This window comes from Ostrinia nubilalis, chromosome 22 (assembly GCF_963855985.1).
Source record: "Ostrinia nubilalis chromosome 22, ilOstNubi1.1, whole genome shotgun sequence".
NCBI lineage: Eukaryota > Metazoa > Arthropoda > Insecta > Lepidoptera > Crambidae > Ostrinia > Ostrinia nubilalis.
The window spans coordinates 12654993-12682512 of NC_087109.1; the positions used below are offsets into that span (position 1 = coordinate 12654993).

The 27520-nt window shown below is 45.7% G+C and overlaps 1 protein-coding gene across 1 annotated transcript in view; it reads right to left on the reverse strand.

The window, feature by feature from the left end:
• The window catches only part of LOC135082624 (protein 4.1 homolog), a 119949-nt gene that overhangs the window by 32232 nt on the left and 60197 nt on the right, over window positions 1-27520 (reverse strand). Inside the window, exons 2-8 of the mRNA XM_063977407.1 lie at window positions 16352-16520; window positions 14235-14382; window positions 13656-13772; window positions 12336-12519; window positions 10736-10888; window positions 8635-8820; window positions 7003-7181 (exon numbers count right to left, since the gene is read on the reverse strand). Coding sequence (XP_063833477.1) covers window positions 7003-7181; window positions 8635-8820; window positions 10736-10888; window positions 12336-12519; window positions 13656-13772; window positions 14235-14382; window positions 16352-16498 — 1114 coding nt within the window. The 5' untranslated portion in view covers window positions 16499-16520. The remainder of the gene's footprint in view (window positions 1-7002; window positions 7182-8634; window positions 8821-10735; window positions 10889-12335; window positions 12520-13655; window positions 13773-14234; window positions 14383-16351; window positions 16521-27520) is intronic.

The window sequence follows — 27520 nt, forward strand, 5'->3', positions numbered from 1 at the left end:
ATCGTCACTTCCACACATCCATCAGGTGAGATGCAGACCAAGAGTTAAGGATCAAAAAATAATCTGAATCTTATGCAGTTGTAATAAATACAATTTTGCAACTACCAAAATTATGATGCTGACGATTGTGTACATTCATGCTTCCGCGTATTTCGTAACAGGCCTTAAACAGAACAATATTAATAGACGTTTCATTAGGACTATAGGAGCAATAATTTGGTTCAATGAGACCGTGACGTCACTCCAGGCTGGCACAGTGACAATCAGTGAGTCAGGCGGCCGCCGAAAGTGCACTAAGTGATGAGCAAGGTCACCTGTGTTTGTATTTGTTCGTAAATAAATATGAGATAACGCTAATAAAGTTTTCTTTTGACGATAATTAATTATGACTCAAGTTTATTTAGAAGTTATGAACTTGAACTTGATGAATTGATTTGTTCGTTAAAGAATTTTGACATGAAATATCCACAAACTTGAGCGGGTTACAATTTTGCATAGGTAAATTGTAGTGGTTAAAAAATTAAATTAATTTTATTGGATTTTAAAACTTTCGCGTTCCATTTCAACTATAAGTTACAAAAAAAAATATATTTAGGTATGTTTATATCCGTTGACTAGTAACCATAGTACAAGCTTTGCTTAGTTTGGGACTAGAAGCGCAGTGTAAAATGTCCAAGGATTTATATTATTTATTTATTACATCTAAGCTGTGAGTACATTCATAATGTAACTCAGTCATTAATATCGCGTTAAGACCCGTGTTTTTCTTTTTTAATTTTATTGTAGTAAGTAACAAAACACTTGATATAAAATATGTACTTAATAGCCCGTGTTTTCTAATGTACGATTGATTGGTCGTTGTGCTTATTTCTGTTTCACACTAGTTCTTCATGACCAATTACTGAGAGGAATGTCCCCTACATTTGAAACACTTCAATTGGGATGGTGACATTTAAATTTTTCATTTGGTTTTTGTGACGTCATAAGAGAACAGCTCATAATAAATATTTCATTTTAAGATAATAAGACTGCAAATTGCTTATTTTGTGCGATGTACAATAGATTATCTAATTAGCATATACGATTAACTAAGTTTGTGCATACATATTTTGTTCTAAGTAAATTAGTGATAAATTCAAATAAATACCAAATTCTCATAAGATGAGCTTATCAGTCACATTAGTCATGTGTGGTAGCTGTGTTACATCGAAAACGTCTGAAACTGATCGTTTTTTACCAACTACGTCACCTCCAATTGAGAGTGAATGCGTAATTTATACCATGATTAATGCGTTGATTTTGTGTTATAGTATCAAGTTGTAGAAGCCAAGAAAACTGGCATCACGCCTGGTGTGTCGTCATAAACATTAAGGCGATGACAATATTATTATGTTTTGGGATCATTACATTTGTTGGATCATCAGGTGTGTCTGTATAAATTCGGGCAACTCGTCCCACGCTGTTTTTAATCAGTCATGAAAATTTCAAGAAACCTGCAGAGGTCAAGACGAATGAAAAGATAATGTCACTGCAGAAAATAGATAATAATCATCAATAGACGGAGCACGGGTGGACGCAGAGTATAGCAGACCTAAAGTATAGTTCTAATGACCACTGGTCCACTTTTTTAATTGCGTAAACTATAAAAAAAACAGTAGTAGGCCTAGAATGAATTTATCGCGGCATTTTATCGATTTTACACGATAAGCACGTACATTTGTCGCCTAAAATGATCGATATTTTTTTTTATCACTGCGCGCATTCTAGCCCGTAGCTAGGTGACCACTAGGTTTCTGGTAAGGCTTAACTGGAAGTAGGGTTGCCAGGCGTCCGGCTTTAGCCGGACATGTTTGGCTTTTTAGGGTCTTGTCCGGCCAAATATTGCCTTGTCCGGCCTGTCCGGCTTTTGTTAGGCTTTTTATTTGGTTGCCGCGCCAGGCGAAAGTCGAGCCACAGAATCATATGAAGCGCACGCATCAGGTAGCAACCGATGAAGATAGTACTCACTCATGAGCTGACACTAATTGCAACCCCCCCCTCCCCCCCCCCCGTCACATGTCCGGCTTTTAGGGTAAAATGTCCGGCCAAATGAAACACAAAGTCCGGCTTTTGTGATTTTGGACCTGGCAACCCTAACTGGAAGGCGTCTCCTATTTTTTTCATAAACATGCAATAATCTCAATCAAATTGAAAACAACAAAAACTCGAGCTAGTGTCTAGACCCCGAGAGGCTTTGGATCAAGATAATCACACTGTAAGTAACTAAACCCCGAAGCTTTGAGCTAAAAGAGCCCAACTTTCATGGCAACGCCTTCCAGGGGCTATGAACAAAGAAAGTCCAGGTTTAGGGCCTGGACCCCTAGGGGCGATGGCTACAGAGGCTGGACCCCCAGGGGCTATGGGCTCACTCTTATCGCTGTGCAGAGCACACTGGGGGTCCGGGCGCAACAGTAGTGCGGGCCCGTTGTACAAGCTCACGGGGTTCCAGGCACGACTGTAGTGCATGCGCCCGCTGTACCAAGCTCACTGGGGGTGGGGGTCCAAGTGCAACTGTAATAGGGGCCCGCTGTGCCGAGCTCACTGGGGGTCCAGGCGCGACTGTAGTACAGACCCGCTATACCAAGCTAACTGGGGGTCCAGGACTCACCGGCGACGCTGCTGGTGCTATAAGACAGCGTGCGATGCGAGAGAGTCCTTGCGAAGTGCGGCGGCGGCGCGCAACTCGTAGTGCGGGCCCATTGTACTGAGCTCACTGGGGGTCCATGAGTGACTGTAGTGGGGGGCCTGCTGTACTGAGCTCCCTGGGGGTCCACCTGGGGGTCCAGGTGCGACTGAAGTGGGGGGCCCGCTATACCAAGCTCACTGGGGGTCCAGGACTCACCGGCGACGCTGCTGGTGCTGTAAGACAGCGAGCGATGCGAGAGAGTCCTTGCGAAGTGCGGCGGCGCGCGACTGTAGTGCGGGCCCATTGTACTGAGCGCACTGGGGGTCCAGGAGTGACTGTAGTGGGGGGCCTGCTGTACTGAGCTCCCTGGGGGTCCACCTGGGGGTCCAGACGCGACTGAAGTGGAGGGCCCGCTATACCAAGCTAACTGGGGGTCCAGGACTCACCGGCGACGCTGCTGGTGCTGTAAGACAGCGAGCGATGCGAGAGCGTCCTTGCGAAGTGCGGCGACGGGCGCTGCGGCGCGCAACTGTAGTGCGGGCCCACTATATCGAGCTCACGGGGGGCCAGGCGACTGTAGTGGGGGGCCAGACGCGACTGTAGCGGGGGGCCAGACGCTACTGTAGTGCGGGAAAGGGGGGCCAGGCGCGACTGTAGTGGGGGCCAGGGGGGCCAGGACTCACCGGCGACGCTGCTGGTGCTGTAAGACAGCGTGCGATGCGAGAGAGTCCTTGCGAAGTGCGGTGACGACGCGCGACTCGTAGTGCGGGCCCATTGTACTGAGCTCACTGGGGGTCCATGAGTGACTGTAGTGGGGGCCAGGGGGGCCAGGACTCACCGGCGACGCTGCTGGTGCTGTAAGACAGCGTGCGGTGCGAGAGAGTCCTTGTGAAGTGCGGCGGCGGCGCGCGACTCGTAGTGCGGGCCCATTGTACTGAGCTCACGGGGGGCCATGAGTGACTGTAGTGGGGGCCAGGGGCCCAGGACTCACCGGCGACGCTGCTGGTGCTGTACCGAGCTTACGGGGAGCCAGGCGCGACTATAGTGGGGGCCCGCTGTACCGAGCTCACTGGGGGTCCAGGTGCAACTGTAGTGGGGGACCCACTGTACCAAGCTCACTGGGGGGTGGGGGTCCAAGTGCAACTGTAATAGGGGCCCGCTGTACCGGTCCAGCCACGACTGCAGTGCAGGCCCGCTATACCAAGCTAACTGGGGGTCCAGGACTCACCGGCGACGCTGCTAGTGCTGTAAGACAGCGTGCGGTGCGAGAGAGTCCACGCGACTAGTGGGGGCCCGCTGTACCGAGCTCACAGGGAGTCCAGGCGCGACTGTACTACCCGTTCGCGCTAAGTTTGCCGGTCCGTGGAATGCGCATCCCCTCCCCCAACTGCGTTTAAACGCAATTAGTTACTAGTAGTGCGGGACATGGGAGTCCAGGACTCACCGGCGACGCTGCTGGTGCTGTAAGACAGCGTGCGATGCGAGAGAGTCCTTGCGAAGTGCGGCGGCGGACGCTGCGGCGCGGCGGCGCGCGACTCGTAGTGCGTGCCCATTGTACTGAGCTCACTGGGGGTCCATGAGTGACTGTAGTGGGGGCCAGGGGGTCCAGGACTCACCGGCGACGCTGCTGGTGCTATAAGACAGCGTGCGATGCGAGAGTCCGCGCTACTGTAGTGCGGGCCTGTTGTACTGTTCTCACTGGGGACCAGTTGCAACTGTAGTGACACGGGAGGCCAGGACTCACCGGCGACGCTGCTGGTGCTATAAGACAGCGTGCGATGCGACAGAGTCCTTGCGAAGTGCGGCGGCGCGCGACTCGTAGTGCGGGCCCATTGTACTGAGCGCACTGGAGGTCCAGGAGTGACTGTAGTGGGGGGCCAGACGCAACTGTAGCGGGGGGCCAGACGCTACTGTATTGCGGGAAAGGGGGGCCAGACACGACTGTAGTGGGGGGCCCATTGCCCCGAGTTCACGGGGGTCCAGGCGCGATTGTAGTGCGTGACAGGGGGGGCCAGGGGGGCCAGGACTCACCGGCGACGCTGCTGGTACAGTAGGACAGCGTGCGGTGCGAGAAAGTCCTTGCGAAGTGCGGCGGCGGCGCGCGACTCGTAGTGCGGACCCATTGTACTGAGCTCACTGGGGGCCAGGCGAGACTGTAGTGGGGGCCAGGGGGGGCCAGGACTCACCGGCGACGCTGCTGGTGCTATAAGACAGCGTGCGATGCGAGAGAGTCCTTGCGAAGTGCGGCGGCAGGCGCTGCGGCGCGGCGGCGCGCGACTCGTAGTGCGTGCGCCCGCTGTACCGGAAGCGGGAGCCCAGGAGTGACTGTAGTGGGGGGCCAGACGCAACTGTAGCGGGGGGCCAGACGCTACTGTATTGCGGGAAAGGGGGGCCAGACACGACTGTAGTGGGGGGCCCATTGCCCCGAGTTCACGGGGGTCCAGGCGCGATTGTAGTGCGTGACAGGGGGGGCCAGGGGGGCCAGGACTCACCGGCGACGCTGCTGGTACAGTAGGACAGCGTGCGGTGCGAGAAAGTCCTTGCGAAGTGCGGCGGCGGCGCGCGACTCGTAGTGCGGACCCATTGTACTGAGCTCACTGGGGGCCAGGCGAGACTGTAGTGGGGGCCAGGGGGGGCCAGGACTCACCGGCGACGCTGCTGGTGCTATAAGACAGCGTGCGATGCGAGAGAGTCCTTGCGAAGTGCGGCGGCAGGCGCTGCGGCGCGGCGGCGCGCGACTCGTAGTGCGTGCGCCCGCTGTACCGAGCTCACTGGGGGTCCAGGAGTGACTGTAGTGGGGGGCCTGCTGTACTGAGCTCCCTGGGGGTCCACCTGGGGGTCCAGGCGCGACTGAAGTGGGGGGCCCGCTATACCAAGCTCACTAGGGGGCCAGGACTCACCGGCGACGCTGCTGGTGCTATAAGACAGCGTGCGATGCGAGAGAGTCCTTGCGAAGTGCGGCAACGGGTGCGACTGTAGTGCGGGCCCGCTGTACCGAGCTCACGGGGGGTCCATGAGTGACTGTAGTGGGGGCCAAGGGGGTCCAGGACTCACCGGCGACGCTGCTGGTGCTGTAAGACAGCGTGCGATGCGAGAGAGTCCTTGCGAAGTGCGGCGGCGGGCGCTGCGGCGCGGCGGCGCGCGACTCGTAGTGCGTGCGCCCGCTGTACCGGAAGCGGGAGCCCAGGAGTGACTGTAGTGGGGGGCCAGACGCAACTGTAGCGGGGGGCCAGACGCTACTGTATTGCGGGAAAGGGGGGCCAGACACGACTGTAGTGGGGGGCCCATTGCCCCGAGTTCACGGGGGTCCAGGCGCGATTGTAGTGCGTGACAGGGGGGGCCAGGGGGGCCAGGACTCACCGGCGACGCTGCTGGTGCTATAAGACAGCGTCCTTGCGAAGTGCGGCGGCGGGCGCTGCGGCGCGGCGGCGCGCGACTCGTAGTGCGGGCCCATTGTACTGAGCGCACTGGGGGTCCAGGAGTGACTGTAGTGGGGGGCCAGACGCGACTGTAGCGGGGGGCCGGACGCTACTGTAGTGCGGGAAAGGGGGGCCAGCCACGACTGTAGTGGGAGCCTGCTGTACTGAGCTCCCTGGGGGTCCACCTGGGGGTCCAGGCGCGACTGTAGTGGGGGCCAGGGGGGTCCAGGACTCACCGGCGACGCTGCTGGTGCTGTAAGACAGCGTGCGATGCGACAGAGTCCTTGCGAAGTGCGGCGGCGGGCGCTGCGGCGCGGCGGCGCGCGACTCGTAGTGCGTGCGCCCGCTGTACTGAGCTCACTGGGGGTCCATGAGTGACTGTAGTGGGGGCCAGGGGTCCAGGACTCACCGGCGACGCTGCTAGTGCTGTAAGACAGCGTGCGATGCGACAGCGTCCTTGCGAAGTGCGGCGGCGGACGCTGCGGCGCGGCGGCGCGCGACTCGTAGTGCGTACCCATTGTACTGAGCTCACTGGGGGTCCAGGAGTGACTGTAGTGGGGGGCCAGACGCGACTGTAGCTGTATTGCGGGAAATGGGGGCCACCCACGACTGTAGTGGGAGCCTGCTGTACTGAGCTCCCTGGGGGTCCACCTGGGGGTCCAGGCGCGACTGTAGTGGGGGCCAGGGGGGGCCAGGACTCACCGGCGACGCTGCTGGTGCTATAAGACAGCGTGCGATGCGAGAGAGTCCTTGCGAAGTGCGGCGGCGGCGCGCGACTCGTAGTGCGGGCCCATTGTACTGAGCTCACCGGGGGTCCAGGAGTGACTGTAGTGGGGGGCCTGCTGTACTGAGCTCCCTGGGGGTCCACCTGGGGGTCCAGGCGCGACTGAAGTGGGGGCCAAGGGGTCCAGGACTCACCGGCGACGCTGCTGGTGCTGTAAGACAGCGTGCGATGCGAGAGAGTCCTTGCGAAGTGCGGCGGCGGGCGCTGCGGCGCGGCGGCGCGCGACTCGTAGTGCGTGCGCCCGCTGTACCGGAAGCGGGAGCCCAGCCGTGGGAATAGCGTGCTCTTGTCGCGTGGCGATGGGCTTGTTAACCTGTGAGAGAATGTGGATTTAGTTTTTGTGTATAGAATCTGCATAATAAAAAGAAAAAATAAACGCCATTTGACTCCCGAAGATCGAACTGGCCTTCGGATCTATCAGCACTGGTAGGGTCCAAAAGACAAGGAGACATGTAAATTGCCATAAGGGCTACCTTTTTTTTATTTGATTATATTTTGACGTTCATAAATAAGTGCCACCAGTGATCTAAATTGAATAAAATATTTTTGATTTTATTTTTATTTTTTGAACGGCTAATACATCTAAGTCGAGAATTGAATATTGTTTATTTGATCTTTTTATCGGGAAATACTCGTAAACTTAATTTTAAAAAGAACGAAAGTCAAAAAAAAAATGAAAAAAATAATAATACAAAGAAAATTGAGAATAGAAAAAGTAAAAACAAAGAAAATAATAAACATTAAACAGAGAGTTAAAAAAAAAAGAAAAATGTGATCTGAAAAAAGTATAATATCAAAAAAATAAAATAAAAACACAAAAACCACTTCAGATATCGACCAAACAAAAAGAAAACAAACTTCACCTAAAGAAAGTATGGTGTTGGTGGCGGTGGTTGGCCAGCTTGAAGCCGACGGCGGCTCGAGTGTCGCTCGTGGCTGGTCTAAGGGTCTCGGGCCGCGTGAGGTTGTATAGTGGTCACTTAAGGGTTACCTAAAGAACGTGTGGTGCTCCACGCAGGTCTTCCACAGCTTCTTGGCGGCGCGGTGGTTGGCCAGCTTGAAGCCGACGGCGGCTCGAGTGTCGCTCGTGGCTGGTCTAAGGGTCTCGGGCCGCGTGATGTGGTATAGTGGTCACTTAAGGGCTACCTAAAGAACGTGTGGTGCTCCACGCAGGTCTTCCACAGCTTCTTGGCGGCGCGGTGGTTGGCTAGCTTGAAGCCGACGGCGGCTCGAGTGTCGCTCGTGGCTGGTCTAAGGACCTCGGGCCGCGTGAGGTGGTATAGTGGTCACTTAAGGGTTACCTAAAGAACGTGTGGTGCTCCACGCAGGTTTTCCACAGCTTCTTGGCGGCGCGGTGGTTGGCCAGCTTGAAGCCGACGGCGGCTCGAGTGTCGCTCGTGGCTGGTCTAAGGACATCGGGCCGCGTGAGATTGTATAGTGGTCACTTAAGGGCTACCTAAAGAACGTGTGATGCTCCACGCAGGTCTTCCACAGCTTCTTGGCGGCGCGGTGGTTGGCCAGCTTGAAGCCGACGGCGGCTCGAGTGTCGCTCGTGGCTGGTCTAAGGCTCTCGGGCCGCGTGAGGTGGTATAGTGGTCACTTAAGGGTTACCTAAAGAACGTGTGGTGCTCCACGCAGGTCTTCCACAGCTTCTTGGCGGCGCGGTGGTTGGCCAGCTTGAAGCCGACGGCGGCTCGAGTGTCGCTCGTGGCTGGTCTAAGGACATCGGGCCGCGTGAGGTGGTATAGTGGTCACTTAAGGGTTACCTAAAGAACGTGTGGTGCTCCACGCAGGTCTTCCACAGCTTCTTGGCGGCGCGGTGGTTGGCCAGCTTGAAGCCGACGGTGGACTCGAACTGCTCGAACTCGCCAGGTCGCAGCTTCACGTAGAAGTTGTGCCGCTTGTAGCTGATCTTCAGGATCTTGGGCCACGCGAAGCGGTTGATGCGCAGTCTGGGGGAATGGGGGAAGACAAATTATATGAACTTCTTTTAATCAGAATCGCATCGTCATATTAGCTGTCTCAATTTTTGAGAACTGCTTTGTAACTTCACCACCGGATACCCGGCACTGGTTAGCCGGCAACCGGGACATGTGAAAAGGGCCTAAGAATTTGAATAGTCACGGGACCCACCTATAACTAGGGCAATTTACATCGACAAATAGGCGGGGTCTACCAGCTAAAAGTTGCTGCCAATATCTTTGCTTGATGCTCACGTTTCGGGCTTGCCCCCTAAGCAATCGACGGAGCCAAACTGTCTAGCCTCATCCGTCAAATATTAAGCTCTAAGCTGACATGATGGAAAAGACTAGGATTTTTATTACAGGACATAACCAAAAAGGACATTGTCAGAAACCGCCTTAGATTCCTGGGCACAGCAGTAAAGTATCAAAATTAATCTCTTACTTTTTGAATACTTAAATATTAATTAGATTGTAACGGACACTTGAGGATTAAAAAATGAAATAATAAAAGTATTTTATATGTATTCCATAATACTATGACGACATCCGGACATTTTAGGGCGTGGCCTGCTCCATATCCTATGAAGTTCCATAATTTGTGTCGATAAAATCTATGTAAAATCGGCACAAGGCAATGCCGTACTTCATTGTTAGGAATCCATGTAATAGTGATGTTGACTGCGGTCATCATAGACAATAAGATACCGATCTTGTAAATAAAATAAATCGTCCAAATTGCTACAGTATGACTAGATTTTAATTAAAAGTTAAAAATATATTGCACGATACTACAAGAAGCTATCTAATGTGTCCAACTGGTCGAAGGTCATGAATAAAATAAAAAGAATTGTGATCATAACACTGATATAGACAATGACAACAATATGGGATCATCTTTAATATATCTGTTACAGTTTCAAAATTCGATGAAAAATCCAATGCCGCTTAAAGTGAGAGAAATGTCTAAAGTTCTAATAGAATTGAAAGTTTTATTCGCTCAAAATGCTTATAACAATCATTGGTAATACATTTCAAATATTAAGTACCTTTATAATGTATCGATAGAACCAAAATGATATCCTCTCAGCTTGGAAAGGGAAAACCCAGGATTGGGGGAGCGCTCCAGGCAATTTTTAGAACATTTCATAGGTGGTAGTAAATAATATTTATTTTATTATTAAAATTGAATATTTTGATATTGATAAAATTGAATATATCTTTCGATTCAAATACCGAATATTTTTCAATCGATAATAATTATCGAGAATTGTTAATAATATTCAATTAAAAGTTGTTCAATCCCTAGTCATGCATAGACTAAGACGGTAACCATGGAGATAGTTAGTTTGGTAAGTCACGTGTTAAATGTCAAGAGTGGAAAGTAAACATAGGATTCATGTTATTTATTTACGTGCAAAATGTAAGTAAGTAAATCATAAAAGTGGAACGCCGAGCTATTTCCAAAACCCGTCCAATATTATAATACAATTTGGCTGCGACAACTACAATACAGAACATCTCCCAAATCGATGTGCATAAAATAATATAATACAATACTAGTAAGTAAGAGGTTATGATAACAATATTGCTATCAATAAGTTTATAGAATTGGTCCGCCAGGAATAATTGTTCTTACATAAAGATTTGTGTCATTTAGAACCTAGAAAGTATTATTTCGGCACTGTTGATCTAACGGCGAACAATGTATGGAGAACGAACATTGTCCTTTGCAAAGAAATTCGATGAGATAACTACTCGTATATCTGTTATCACATTCCTACTGCCTAAAAAGTATTAATTGAAGTGTCAACAATATTTTTAGCCCAGACATTTATTTCTAATGCCTATCAACTGACAAAGGGTCAAATTCTCGTAAATATCCTATACTCTCATTCCTACTCACTTCTCTCGATGCACCAGCAGTCCCGAAGAGCAGACGCCGAGCGTGATGTCGACGTTCTCCGAATCCTTAGCTGGATGGAGGTCCACGCCGTACATGGCCAGCTTCTTGGCGTTCTCCAGGTAGTTCAGCTCTGCCTCTGCCGGGGTTTGGCCTCTGTGGACAAATGAGGATGATGAATTTTGTTTACATTATTACAGGATTGACAAAACTTTATGACAGTGTTCGGGGCACACACATAGCTTGTAGAATAGATGGCTTAATGTGAGTTTAAATCAAACGTATTCGATATTGACTGCGTAAAAAAGTGACGGATTGTTCAGCGTCCCTAGCGGACACTTTCAAGAACTAAAATCTTCATAGACATTTTTGACGCACTCGATATCGAATACGTTTTATATAAACTCACACTAAGCGCCCTGTATAGTTCTCAAGTAGTGTCCACGGACCGAAAGACGCAGTGGAGAGTATCTACGATCTGGTAAAATCGGGAAGCGTTTAGATGCGGGCATGCGTTGTAGAAATTCTTGGGGGAGGCATTCGTCCAGCATGGAAGTCTTATGGTTGAAACGAACTATGTATGTCTACAAATTGAATCATGCATTCAGTCCAAGATTGCCACCAAAACATCCAAATTTTTGACTCCAGCTTAAGCTGCTTGCGGACCACACTCGATGTCTCAGGGGCCAGCTGACCTGCTGAGAGTTGCTACCGACCTGTGCAAACTCCTCATATATTCTTCTGATTAATTTCGTTGCGGGTCCAATGACAGTTTAACTTTCCCCCAGGACAAACTTGGTCTTCACTGGTCACACTATAAAGGAGTTGCAGCGGTGGGAACGAGAGGTGGGAATAGTCCCGTTTACCTGTGCGTCTTGTGTAGCTCCACGACCTTCTCCTCCAACTCGGGCGTGCAGGCAGCAGGCGGTGCAAGCTTCAGCTGCTTGCATAAACCAGCGCCGTGTTCAGAGCCCTCGTGGTCGCCCAGCCACACTCAAGTGTCGTAGGGGCTACCTTACCTACTGGAGGCCTGGTGGGTCACCTGTGGCTCCTACTGAACTGCTGGGGTTCTTTAGTGGGTCACCTTCAAGCTTCAGCTGCTTGCAGAGACCAGCGCCGTGTTCTGACGCCTCGTGGTCGCCCAGCCACACTCGGTGTCGTAGGGGCTCCCTTACCTACTGGAGGCCTAGTGGGTCACCTGTGGCTCCTACTGAACTGCTGGGGTTCTTTAGTGGGTCACCTTCAAGCTTCAGCTGCTTGCAGAGACCAGCGCCGTGCTCAGACGCCTCGTGGTCGCCTAGCTCAGACTAAAAATTCATTTTTGTCCCCAGTATAAGCTGCTTGCGGGCCGCAGTCGCTGTCGCTGAGGCTAGCTGACCTGCTGGAGCCCTCTAGTGGATCACTTGTGGCTCGCTGCCGACCTATGCACCACCACCAGTTTAACTCCCCGGGACAAACTTGGCCTTCACTGGTTGCGTTTTTATTGGCGTTCAAGCTGTAGATCCTGGCTACACAGGAGTTGCAGCGGTGGGAACGAGAGGCGGGAAAAGTCCCGTTTTTGCTGGAGCTCTCTAGTAGGCTGACCTGCTGAGATTCTACCAACCTGTGTGTCTTGTGTAGTTCCACGACCTTTTCCTCCAGTTCGGGCGTGCAGGCAGCAGGCGGTGCGAGCTTCAGCTGCTTGCATAAACCGGCGCCGTGTTCAGAAGCCTCGTGGTCGCCCAGTTCTGATTGAAGTAGGTAGCTCGCTAGCAACGCGTGGGTTACTGTTGAGCATGGCAGGCGGCCTGAGGATATAAGTAAGAGGTGGTTAAAATGAGCAGTCTATGCGAATTGTTGTTGACACACAGTCAATTTAAATATTTACGAGCTGTCACAACGACTTTCCTCCTAACTAATTTGCTAACGCCCGTATTCACAAACATTACTATGAGGTCTCACAGTGCACGTGGACAGGATCACACACGAACCAATCAGAGCTCTATTCAACGCTGTGCGTTCGATTTGCTGCTTCACTTAAGCAAGCGTCTTTTGTGAATACGGGCGTAAGTCAATTGACTTTTATGAATTTCAAAGCTAAAGTAGCTCTCATCAATCTATTTAAATTATTCAGCAAACTATTTAAAACTAACTGGATTTAACTTTTCAGGGCTGGATTCAAAAGAAAGTGTCTTGGGATTACTGGTTAAAGATCATCTGCCAATGAATAGCTGGCAAATGTCTTCACATTGACATTCTCATCTGTACTATCAGTGGCGTAACTATACCATCCGAGGAACGAGGCAAATTCTGTGCATGGGGCCAAGTCATTTTTCAGAGGGGCCCTGGGAACATTTCCCTAAAGAATCGCGAGGGGGGGACGAGGACGCTTAGGGTGTTGGGCCGGGGCCCGTGGCATTTTGTCAGCCCTGCCACCCTATAGTTACGCCACTGTGTACTATCCTCCTCTCCAAGTTACCTTCTTATAGACTTCGGACGCAGGTTGGCCGTAGTAAGGACAATCTGGTCAGGTGGAGATTCTTGGATGGCTTAAACATGGAGTGCAGGTGCGGTTTTGTGCCCCAGTCGATGAAGCACCTGATGTCGTGCCCTGGGTGCCCAAGCAACTGCACTCAGAAGGATTTGATGAGTTCTGCTGACAACGCCACTCTTGTGGCGGAGTTTTGGGCTGACACTAGCCCACCACCACCCATGGTTCTTCCTGCCTCACGGCGTAGGAACCGAATCTCGGGAGAGCGCGCGGGTACTTGCTGTGGGCTCTTTTCCCCGGGCGCTTTGCTTGACTCCCTACAAATTTCTCTGATCCATATCCCTTCTCATAGTCAATTCTCCCCCTTCTGGGGCTTGACACCACAAATACGGTACTTCGCGTCGGGCTGCTATCGTTGATAAATGACTGACACTGTGAAGAAGAAGAAGTTACCTTCCAACAAGTCCCTCCTGACGGCCAGCACCAGCTGGTACCGCGTCAGCTCTTCCTGCAGCTGTGCCGGCTCCGGCGGGTAGAACTTTACTGCGAACCTCATCTCCCAGGGTTCATCTGCAAGGAATATATCAACACTATGTAATACAGTAAACAATGGTATAATACATATGTATGTATGGATGGGTTCTTCCCACCTTAAGCAGTTCGATTTTATTAAGTTGTTTATTTAAAATTTAGTTTGAGAAGTCACTCTATTCGCTACAGAAATTTTAATAACGATTGAATTGAATGAGGTTCTGTTTCATCTTAACTGACAGTCAAATATTTGTAACAATATTTCTGTTGGATGTTAAAGGGTACTTAGTACTACTACTCAACATTGATGAAATAAAAAACGCGGCCATAACAGCTTTACACTTGAAAATTTCGATAGGTTCATCCAATGTCTAAGTAGCTCAGTTGGAAGAGCAGTCGCCTGGCAAGCGGAAGGTCGTGGTGGGTTCGAATCTCGCCTTCGATTTTTCAAGTTATTTATTTAAAATGTCTTTTAGTTCTAAGAAGATAAATCAGACTTACGTTTGATAAGCTTGGACACGCGTTTCTCCAGGTCGATCCAGACGCGCGGGTCCCCTCGATCCTCGTACAGCAGCCCGAAGTAGTCTTTCTCCACCAGGTTCAGTTTGTCGCACACTTTTCCTAGGAGTTCGTGGCCCCGGATTTTTCTCTGTAATGAAACACGGAAATTATAAATGTGGGCTATCTGTATTGTCAAGAAAAATATCGGGTTCATTAAAATTGAATAAGATGGTGGCATGAATAAGATAGGACACATTCGCACTAGATTAGCACATAAAATAAATCAATTGCAGACTGACGGCCGATGGGGCAGCAAGGTTCTGGAGTGGAGAACGCGTACCGGAAAACGCGGCGTGGGACGTCCACCCACAAGGTGGACCGACGACATTATAAAGGTAGCAGGAAGGCGCTGGACGCAGGCCGCTACCAACTGGGCAACATGGAAAGCATTGGGAGAGGCCTATGTTCAGCAGTGGACGTCCTATGGCTGAGATGATGATGATGATGATGTTTTAATGATCTTAAACGTTGCTATTTCCTAGTTAGCTGTCTAGACATAATAATACAGCAATAATTAGGGCTCACGTAATTCCTGTGTAAGCTTAGTTAATTATTTCATCCCTAATAAACTACCCTGCTCAGTTTACCTGGCAGCAATTAGGCGCCCAATTTATAGTAAAACGAGCACATAACACAAACATAATGCCTGTAATGGAAATTGGACTCGCAAAATTAGGGTGTGTTAATCCCAAAGGATTAATTTTTTTCACATACAATATGAATAAAATAAAGGTTAGGTGAAATTGTGAAACATTTATAAAAGAACATTTTGGTCAAATTAATGGTTTCAATAAGAAGTCGTCAGCGTATTCAAAATCAACAGATCACACATGATAGAATTATACCTACTAATTACATTCTGTAGAAAACTTACTGAATGATCAAATTCTTTTCTGATAATTTTGTTTTATGTAATAGTGAATTAATATATATTAATGTTTCTTACTAATTTTGGAGCTTTTCCACATTTCCTACATTTTCTCTTGTCTTCTCCATCCTCTTGATTACATAGACCCATATCAGAAAATCAGCAGACGATAAATAACATACGTCGATTGCGCTAGCAAACGAAATTCACGACAAAGTCCAAGAAAATTGGAAAATAGAAACATAAGACCTTATTTTCCCGTCTCAGCATTAGCCAAGTGAAAACGAGATAACTTGGCAGACTTGGCACGCTTCCCGGGAGGCTTGACCTGCTTACAGCGACTGTTAGACAAGACCTTGAATTTGATAACTAGTCTTTTCTGAGGTAAGTGGTGAGAAGTGGCCTATGACATTCAGTAATAGCGTAGTTTTCTACCCGTGAATGTAAAAAAACAACTAATTTTATAAATATTGACACAACTTTATTTAAATTGTCAATTAAACTATTTAAACTCATAAAACTCATTTTATCTTTGTAAGTAGGCTTTTAAGCACTTTTATACGTCCCAGTATTAACCCTACGCCCTACCACTGCTTCGGGACACTAAATGGGCCAGGGCTGAGTAGAAACAGCGCAAGAAACTCAGTCACTATTGTCAGCCTCCTTTTCAAGGGTTTACAGTCTTTAATTTAACTTTGAAAAATATTTTTACGAAGGTATTTTTTTTGTGATCTATTTTACCTTCTCCTTAAGTTAGGCACGGTCTTTATGGGACACCTGTATATCGAAATGTTTGAAGCTACTCGTATAGTCAAGTATCAACGCCCACGGATTCCTTGTATCGCTATAAATAAACTCGAAAAAACAAGTAGAACTGTGTTTTTCGATTACTTTGATGATAAAGTAAATTGCCGGCGGAATTTGACCTTTTATGCCCTAATAAACCGGTGACATTTGGAGCAAACATAAAACTGTTATGATCTTTTATTTGGGGCTTATAACTATAAATACACTTCGCTGTGCGTACTTCTGCATGCATTAATGAAATCAACAATTCAAGTAAACTCTAGTTAAGCTTCAACCACATCAACGCGTGCAGATCGTGCCGGCGATGGTGATCTGCACGCGTTGGTGTGGTTGAAGCTTAACTAGAGTTTACTTGAATTGTACGAAAACTATAGACACTTACGTCTGCCTCCAGATCCATAGTGGAGCCATCTAGCAGCTCCACCTTGATCTTGGCCAGGTTGCCCGAGGGCCTGCGCTTGGGCGAGGCCTCCTTCTTGGCCTTGGCCTTCGCCTCATCCTTGGCCTCTTTGGCCACGCCCTCCGGCATCGCGCCGCTCGTCCTTCACCAACTGGAAAGATGGAGAATAAATCGTTAAAAAATACAGAATAAAACTAGATAGTATTTGATTGAAAGGTCCGTAAAGGATGATAGATGAAAGATCTAGTCAGATGTTCATAATACGATCTAAGTATATTATTTTAAAACTATGCTATCCTCTATCAAGCGGTCTCAATACAGAAGTAGAGGGGCGATAGTAAGGCAATTTACTGGGCGTGCTGCTCATGAATACGGCCAACTTTTACTATTCAACCGAATGACATAAAAACTGTTCTACACTAAAAGTTCCACACAAAAGAATAATAAAGTAGCTGTTGCGTAGTAGTTTTTTCTCGATTATTTTCTAGTTTTATTGCAGAGCCGTCTTATGTCACTCCAAGTTAAGTAAACATTACTATTATGTTGTTAACTTGTGACAACGTAATGCTTAGTAATTGTCCGACCGACAAACGACATTGCAATACCTAAAAATAAAACGTATGTCCACGGAAAACATAAAAACAAGTCAAATAGCCACTACGCCACAAGCAAGTGCAAGTCGTTTTAGATCTACTAGCATATAGGGATTTTAACATTTATATTTCAGCTTGGGCAGTCGCCTGGCAAGCAAAAAAAGTCGTGATTGCCATTTCTACCTTCAAGGATTTCTCCCAAGAAATATAATAATATTATTTCCTTGTGCGTGCGTGTGTATATCGAAATTCACGAGGACAAAAGTTGTACAAAATTTGGTAGTACACTTCGTTCCCACGTGTTACACGTGTTGGATGTTTGTTTACTCCATTGTGAAGCAATCCACTGCATTCTGACACATTCTGAGCAAATTGTCATCCATTGTTAATTCGGGTAGACATTTGGAGTCGACCATTCGGTTTCTATGGACTCATCAACGAATAGTAGTTTGGAAAAACGAGTGAACCTTTATGATGTATGTGGATTTCCTTTAAAGGTTTTTAAACTACTTAGGTAAGTATTTTATCAAGACCCTGGTAAGTGTCCTAGATTGAGTTTTAGACTAGGCGCAGACCACCGATTTTTAGGTGGCCGATAGTTGTGACCTTTTTAGCACGAGACTTATGTATTGTCTAATGTAATGTTGTGTGTTTAATGTGTTTTTTTTGTGTTTTCTCTTCTTTTATTTGTTCATTTTCATTTGTGTTTTCGTGTCAAATAAAGGTTTTTCTATTCTATTCTATTCTAAATTGTATGAAGAATCGGCCAAATCGAATCGGCGTAATGTGCGCACTTCCATACATGCTCATACTGATCAACTGCCCGACTAAACTATCGGCCGACGAAAAATCGATGGTCTGCGCCTAGGCTTAGAGATAGTGAGCATTCGTTTTGACAGATAGACACGCGTCGTAGCGTCTCGCTATATCTTTCCTTCCTTAATAATTTATTCATTAAAATATCGAGCGTTACTAGCTGCGTTTCCAGATGTCTGACATGGATATCCAATGGCACAAAACAGCAGACACTACGAGTATTATTACCAAATTGTGAATTGTTTTTAGTAGGTTTTTAAAACTCGATAAACCAGCAAAGCGTGGGAACAATACCGTGAAGGAGACTACTTAAAGCTATCAATTAACTATTTAACTCCCACTCGTACATCAACACTGTAATTTGCCAAAAATACAATAGAACTGTATCTCCTTGGCGGCGAGGTTTCGCTTCAAATTATACAATTAAACATACTACATCATACATACATACTATACAGTTACATACATGTCATATCTTATGTATAACAGTCTCTACGTTTGATGGCCATTGTAATATTGTTTGAATTTTAAGTTGCATACTTGCAAGATGGACAATAAAGCTGTGACTATTCTGTTTCTGTTGAACGACTTGTCGTGCTTGTCTTGGGAAGGTTGAGAGTGCTCACAAGAGCGCACGGCAGGTCGCCTATGCGCTGCACTGACCAGGTCAAAACCACACTCAATGGTCCACTCCACGAGTGCACAAGAAAGGCTGCAGTTCGGAAGGAATGGCGACAGATTGTGAAGCTTGCCACCGGGCCGGGTGTGACGACCACGACCACTCTGGCAAGAGTGTAGCGACAAAGAAGAAGAACACGAAACTAATCATCTTCTCACAAGATCAAAACCAATAAAATAAAGGCCTTTAAAAGAACTTCTTAGAAGCTGAGCCCATTAAAACTCTACTAGCCACCTCGTTAGTCGGTTATTTAAAACACTTCTCCGCTCTGTTCCACCTTGGTGGACACCGGGCCTAAGAAAGAAAGAAAAAATATTTATTTTAAGAGATGTCGTATCAACTTTATGAAGAGGCTGTTATATTTTAGCTATAACAACAATGCAGTGTACTAATAGTAATACCGAAATAATTGACCAACACCTAAATGAGCGTTTGATTGGTACAAATTGTTTCTTACGAAGTCTCGCATTACTCGAGTAATTTAGAGCAGATTCTAATACAAAAGGAAGCAAATAAAACAATTCAAAAATGTAGAATTAAGATAGATAACTCTATCCTACCCCTGTAAATAGTCTAGATATTAAAATTGGATAAGGATTTAGTATCATGTTAAGTGTTAATATGCTGTAAGAAAACACTAAAATATATTTTTCTCTAGCAGCTAGCAGTCTTATTGTTTTGAACATACGTTTTGTATCCCTTTTCTTTTCATTTGTCGTTAATCATGCCAGGAGCAACGAGCGGGAAAATCAACAATGAGACTACCGAGGCAATCGAGGCAATCATGGAGGCACACAATTCAGTCGCATTAAGACTAGGCGCACACCGTTGATTTTTAGTTGGCCGATAGTTGTGCCCGATTTTAAATTGTATCAGGCCTGTTCATCTCCGCGAGTTTACGTCGAAAACAAAACACGCACGATGGCCCACCTACAGGATACTTATTCGACAAGGCCTCACATACGAGCGAACATTGATTCACGCACGCGTATTCTTGTGTATGATGGAAGAAAATGGTGTAATAAATACTGTGCAGTATTTAGCTGCCTAAATAATAATAAAAACACAGAATGTACTTTTTTAAGTTGCCTCAAGACACTGAGAGGTAAATAAGTAGTTAATATTATTCATGATAATTCATGCTAAATCATGTATTTCCTCCGCCATTTTCCGCAGTTTGGCACCTCACGTCACATCATTTTACCGAAGTCAGCCCTATAGCTTCGGCGCAGTGCCGATCACTGACGTTTGTCAACAAAATGGTGCTTGACTCTTGAGACAGGCTAAATTACACCATATTGTTAATGACATGGAGCATTCATTTCTTTAAATACCTTCGCGAAGTAAAACTTCTGTACGTAGTACTTATTATTATTCTGTGATTGTATGAAGAATCGGCCAAATTGAATCGGCGTAGTGTGCGCACTCCCATACATGCCCATACTGATCAACTGCCCGACTAAACTATCGGCCGACGAAAAGTCAACGGTGTGTCTACTCTAAGAGTATTGACTGAGGCAATCCTGGAGATACAATGGCGCAAGTACACTATGCGGGAATTAGTAATTAGTATAGTGTAAACACGCACTTCGGTTAGTTTCCCATACTTCGGTGTGCAGGCTCGCGCTTCGTCTCGGTGAATTTCCCGCATAGTGTACTTGCGCCACAAGGCGAGGCAGGAGCAATTCAGTAGTCCTTTGATCAAAGGACGTAACGATTGCGTGATAGCCGCGACCTCTGGCGGAGTGCGGCCTTAATTTGTTCAATTGACGCTTGCTTCTGCTACATATTGTAGATCCCGAATTGTACCTACGACGGAATTGTGTTAAGGTACAGTCTTATTCATTTTTGTTCTCGGGAAATGTCATGATTAGGTCTAGCCAAATGATTTGCTCTCTACCTCAGATCTTGACTAATGAAGTGAGAGAGACGGAAGGGGAGACACCAAAGAACCCATCAGTGGAAATACCCAAGCTACCTATAGCTATCGTGAAATTCTATAAGACTAACGGCCGAATACTGAAACGCCATTTAAATATTTGACGGCTTCTCAAATAGTTAAGCAGCTCCTAAACTTACATTTCGCATACTCAAAACAATATCTGAGCAGTTCTCAATTTGTAAGCACCTCTCAAATTAAGTTGCACTTAAACGCCACTCAAATGAATTTTCGCATACTGAAACGCCATTCAACGCTAAGCATTACTCAAACAACTGTCAAATCGTCTTAAGCAGCTGTTAAATTTGAGAGTGCTTGCCCGGTATCTTAAATCCTATTCTTATACCTAAATCGACCTAAATAGTGGTAAATAATGTGTGTCATCGTTATCATTTCTTTCGAGCCTCGAGGAAATACCTAGATCTAATCGCAGGAACGCAATAAGGCTGAACGCTATTGAAAAATATTATTATAATGACATGCAATTCCGAGCGAGGTTCCGCGTCTCTAAAGAAACGGTGTTGTTTCTGGATTCATAATTTGGAAGCTCTTTGAAACCCCTCACCAAACGCCATACAACCAGTGGGTGGACCAAATACTTATTATAACCCTACTGTTCTACGCAACGGGAAGTTATGAACGTGTATCTACTAGGTGATATCTTCCACATCTAACAGCCCACTGTGCATCGTATAGTGCACGAAGTAACAACCAAAATAGCTGCTATGAAATCGCAATACATAAACATGCCTATTTCTGAGGAATAAGGGGACATCGCATAGCAGCATTTCCAAGAGTTGTTGATTTGTCAATTTGATGCTCTGTCAACAATGATAAATGTCAATTGTGGTTACGTTTCGGTCCACGATCGCCACTTAATAGATTTCAACAATAAAAAGTATAACCTTTAAAATTATTTTTTTAATTCAATAAAAATGCAAGCATTAATTTTTTTATATGACAAAACGAGATTTATATATATATAATAGAAACTAAAAATAAACTGTTCTATGTTAAGTTGATTGAGTATATTTCCATAAAAGACAATACATAAACAAACGATGCTGCGTGTAATGGATAAAAAACGCAAAGTTATCATTTGTGTAAATGAAAACATACTTTTTTTGGTAAATGTTGCCATTATGTAAACATTTGAGAGCTGCTTGGCTGATCACGGCTTCAAATCCGTTGAGTGGCGTTTGAGAATACCATTTAAAATTGAAGGATACTTAAATTTAGGAGCCCGTCAGCTGAGTGAAAGATTTGAGTAGCGTTTCAGTATTCGGCCGTAAATGCCATACCATCGATATTTCCCCTGAACCACCAGAAATTTGAACCAAATACTTCACCCTGACACTTTCCAGATATAAATCCCGATTCAAGCAAGCCATATATCTTCGTAACTTCTCCAACCATGATCCTCTTGAGTTAGTATACAATATACATTGACGCAACCAGGCATATTCAGAGCGATCAAACATCATGGCCGTTAACCAGGAGGATATTGGCACCTGGCAGAACGCCAGCTGAATCATATCCGATCCATGTCATAATTTAAGGGAAATGTACTGAAGTGATCGTTTTGGTTTATTACTTGGCCGGCTCTGATTCTGCCAGGATTGCGCACTTGTACGGATTACATTTTAAGCAACTCCAAAGAGGATTTCGACGAAGGACGAAAATAACTATTGCAATGTGAATCAAGAACAGTGGCCCAATTCTGTGTCCAAAGCAGAGAAAAATAAACTGCCTCAAATACGTAATCTTTCGTCATTGATAAGTTTTAATTTCGCCATCACGTAATAAAAGTAAAAGGGTACAAGAATATTGGTAGCGCAGTGAGGACAAAAGAACAGCAAAAACTATCGTCTCAATGGCTCTATTATAGGAAAAAGTATTAGTTCACATTGCAAATTCAGCAGTCCTCAAACTGCCTCTGGTTACATTCGTCAAGAGTGCTATACCATAACGCGAGTCTATTAAATAAAACTTTACGACACTCTATTGAGCAGTTACGCCTCGTTTGCGAGTACGTGCCTTCGGACGTGATTGCCAAGTCGTCATTACACATGGATGAATATTCCAATGGATAATCGATGAGAGAATAGAAACTCTGTAGAATGACCTCTTGTGATGAAGGTGACTCTTACTAGGCTACTACTAAAGTAGATATCACAGAGTCTACTGCCCGGTCCGCATGATATAAAATGTATTTAATACATTCCATGCTTGATCACCAAGGATCAGGGGATCGAAAGGTGTACACTGTACTGAAGGTACTGTACATCAAGGTACTGAAGTATCTATATGGTGGTTCATGGTGCCATTTGTAACAAAAAAGAAGTGCTATCGACGATACATTTACGTTTAACGTCAAAGCTCTAGCTTTGTACGAAAAGTGGCTTCTGCGATTTTGCATTCGTTGACTGGAATGAGGATCAGTACTGTTGTAGAAAATTCAATAAAACTAGTATCTACGTTAATCTTTAAGACATAAGAAAGATATATCTTTTTGAATTATCCAAATCGGACCATTACTTACGAAGATATTAAGTAATAAACATAGGCCGTTTTTGCCGCTAAAAGTCAACGTACGCAGGGCCGCGTGACGTCATTATATCCGAATCGAGCGCAGCCGGCGTACTATTGGGATAGAAAATATTTTTTTCCAGCTAAACCATCAGTTTTAGAAAAAAACTTTTAATAACATTTATTCATCAAAATAAAGTAACCTATCGACCAGTAATTTTAAAAAATAAAAATTGTGAAAATTCAGTATCGCTATGTCCAAAAACCACATTTTCATAGGATTCGATGCAGTGCGGAGACGCGGTTGGGGTGAGTGTAACTTAATGATTGTTTGTATTGAACATAATAATACATAATATGATGCTAATACCCAGTTTCTGGCCTGGGGGGGGGGGGGGATAAGTCATACCCAGATTATAGCCTGGGGGGAGGGGCAAGCCTTACCCAGCTTCTGGCCTTGGTGGGAGGGGGGGAGAGGCAAGTCATGCCCAGTTTCTGGCCTGGGGGGGGGGGGGGGAAGTCATACCCAGCTTCTGGCCGAGGGGGAGTCATACCTAGCTTATGCTTATGGACTGGGTCAAGACATAACCAGTTTCTATGGGCTGGGGGGAGGGGGGGTATGTAATACCCAGCTTCTGGCCTAGGGGGAGTCATACCCAGCTTATGCTTAATATGGGCTGGGGGGAGGAGCTAGCCTTACCCAGCTTCTGGCCGAAGGGGAGTCATATCCAGCTTATGCTTATGGCCTGGGGGGAGGGGCAAGCCTTACCCAGCTTCTGGCCTGGGGGGAGAGGGAGGGGTCAAGTCATACCCAGTTTCGGGCCGGGGGGGGGGGGGGGGGGTAAATCATACCCAACTTCTGGCCGAGGGGGAAGTCATGCCCAGCTTATGACCTGGGGAGAGAAGGGGGGCGGGGGAGTCATACCCAGCTTCTAGGCTAAGATTAAATAGATTTCCAGGAGGGAGCAGCTGTCCTTTCCTGCAGCAGCTGGTCCGCCCATGGGAACGGCGAATAGATAGGTAGGTACGTAGGTTTAACTCAGAAAAACTAAATAACAGGTAGGTATTGCGTGTACATCGAAATGATCTGCATAGAAATGTCTTGTAGCCTAGGCAGAGTGTATCTGCCTCAGCTATACCTTATTGTTAGAAGTAAATAAATTAATACTTATACATTTTTATATTTTACTTGGAAGAAGATATGACTCTAACAACACTTATGAACACTTTATTTGAATAAATCGCCAAATATACCACCGCGGAGACCCCAATCGCGTCTCTGCGTTCCATTGAATCGTATGAGCGTATGGATTTTTTACGTTATTTTTCACAATTTCTATTTTTAAAATTACCTATCGATAGCTTACTTTATTCTGATGAATATATGTCATTACAAGTTTTTCTCTCAAACTGATAGTTTGGCTAGAAAAAAATATTTTCTATCCACGCAGTACGCCGGCAGCGTTCGGATCGGATACAGTGACGTCAACGGTCCCGCGCCGGGCGGTCAGTGAACTTTTTTAGTAATTTGGCCATAACTTCGTCAATTTTTGTCGTAGAACAAAAATTTTTGGACTGTGTATTAAGGATTTCTTAGCCCTATAAATCTGCATTCACAGCTAAAAATCGAAATGATCCTCATTGAATGAAAATTTATAGATTCTATGTAAACAACGTTTAACTTTCTCTGCCCGAGCCTACCCTTTTCTCTCCTATAAGTAACGCAGGCTACTACTCAAATTTCAACATCACTAATCTAAATACACAGATGTTCAAAGTCAAAAATTGATTTATTTGTAGACTAGATAATGCGTACGTGCGATAGTCTGTACATTGTAGGCGCATAGCATCGCTGATGTCACCGCATTGTGGCCGGTCAGGGCGTGTTATTGTCCAGCCTATTTGGAGCTCTATTACAAGCTGCTGGCCTATTGTTGGGCTAAATAAAGCTGCAGGCTGCCGTACAAGCGAGACAATCGGTAAGTGAGTCTTTCATCTGATAGCCAAGATCGCTTGGCGCCACAGGATGTTACATGGAAGTGCACTTTGCTGGTCGATCCACTTAGGTTATGTTAAAGACTTTGGTAATCTTGCACAAACTTTGACAGCGAACTCTGATTGGAAATGTCTTTGATCACAAAGTAAAATAATCGAGGCTTCCGGCGACTGGGACCACTCATAGATAACTTAGAAAAATATATTATTCAGGCCAAAATCGGTACAGTCATACGAAAACACCCTATTTTTAGGAGCGCGTTCTGGACTTCTTGAGATCCTGACTGTGACTGTCTGTACTGTCAATGAAAGAATTTCCGAATCATATCAAATCTCGCAGGTTGAAATATGTATAATAGGTATGGCTATGGACAAAAAGGTTTGAAACATTTGAAAACAAGCAAATGATTTTGTACCGAATACTACTGACATTACTCTCAAAGAATTCATGGTCACCGAACACAGAACCACTTTACATGATAGCTAAGTGTAATTTAATGGTGGCCGTCGAATATAAGTAATATAACAAACAACATACATATTACGCTGTACTTCACGTGGCCTAAAACTCTATTTCCGATAAGGCATTGTTTTTCCAAGTTCGGAGCTTGGTCGCAGTAAACATAGATGCAGTAGTATAAAGCCATGTATTAATTAGGCAACATTATTTGTTGATAAACTGTTTATGACTAGAGTGAAACAAGTTTACCATAAACACAGGTTTCTGAAACTTGGCCGTCCACACTTGCTCTCCACTCATAGCGCATAGCGGGGAGCACAGCAAAATGTATCATGAACAATGTTTCATCACCTATGTTTATGGACTGTTTATAAACTGTTTACATAGATGATGAAACATTATGAAACACTGTTTATGAACAGTCTATAAACAGTGTTTATCAACAAATGTTGCCTAATGAATACATGGCTTTACTGCGAAAGTAAATCCTCGACAGAACAGACTGCAGATCTTAAGTAGAGAAGAATTAGTAATAGCATTAAGAATTCGTTCCGGACACATTCCGCTAAATAAATTCGCTTATATGATGAGAAAGTCCGACACGCCTAATTGTAGTGAGTGTAATGTAATTGAAGATGTTTGTCGGCCGTTTGGTGTAGTGGTTCAGAGCGGACTACTATGCCGAGAGGTCCCGGGTTCGATTTCCGGCCGGGCAGAAATTGAAATGATGAATTTTAATTTCTGTGACGGGTCTGGGTGTTACTATGTATAATATGTATGTATTTAAAAAAAAAAAAAATATATAAGTAGTATATCCGTTAAGCTAGCACCCATAACACAAGCATTAAGTTGCTTACTTTGGGGCTAGCTGGCGCTGTGTGAAATTGTCCAAAGATTTATTTATTATTTATTTATTTATTTATTTATTTATGTTTATCATATCTTGATGGAATGTGTCCGCAACGAGCAATTTAGAATTAATTTACAGTTCTCTTGTGAAATTTTGTGGAATGTCGGAGGATGTAATAGTGTTATGGCTTTTCCTCTATCAAAGGAAGCCAGAGCACTATACAAATTAGTCAGAGTGGGTTTGAAACGGAGGTAACTCTGCTCAAACTCATTCATGTAACTAAAATGTGGCTGTACGGAGCGACATGGTCGCCTAATGTTGATCAAGCTCCTTAAATAAAGATAGAAAAAAAAAAAAAAACAGACTGCAGATGGTCATAAATTGGGCTTACTTATCCCATTTTATTCGGTGTTTACATTATAAAAATGAAGTCGTAACTTTTAAGTTCCAGCCCAGACAAACTAATGAAAATAACGACTAGGGCTACTGACTGTGCTGAATTTCACTATGGCTCTGGCGCCACATGGTCGAGACATGTTACTGTGAGAGTTTTCTTCCGACGTTTTCCCACTAGGTGCCGGCAAGTAGAGCGAGTCGACCTGAATGATATAATAAACATTATACACTTGCCTTTGACGACAAAGGCACTGTTTACTGCTTTGATGACCTCTGTGGAAATTGATTACTGTTGCGGGTTTATTACTTTTTTGGCTAAAGCAATTACTTTACTTTATTCCTTTGGGGTAGCCATAGCCAGATAATGGTAAAATAAGGGGCTGTTTGCATAAACGTAAAACCAAAGTGACCAACATAGCCCGCAAAATTGCTAAAATCAAGTGGCAGTGGGCGGGGCACATAGCTCTTAGAGCTGGCCGCTGGGGCAGAAAAGCTCTCGAGTGGCGACCACTGGGCTGAAGACGTATTGTGGGCAGCCCCCCCCCCCCCCCCCCCACTAGGTAGACCGACGATCTGGTGAAGGTCGCGGGAAGTACCTGGAACCTGGATGCTATGGAAATCCTTAGGGAGGCTTTTGTCCAGGACGTCATTTGGCTGAAACGAACGAACATAAACGCACTTGATATGGCACTTTCGGTGAGTCAGAATAATGTCGACACACTGCATGTAGATATTTACCGTCTTGACGCGGAGATAATTGTCAAAACTGGATTCCGTTTAAGAATTTACGTTTGTACAACTTTCCTAGTTGCAATTTTGCACTTTCTTTGTAAGAGGTGTAAACATTTTTATTCCGAACCCGCTGTGTACTCTACAGTGTGATTTCACCCAGTC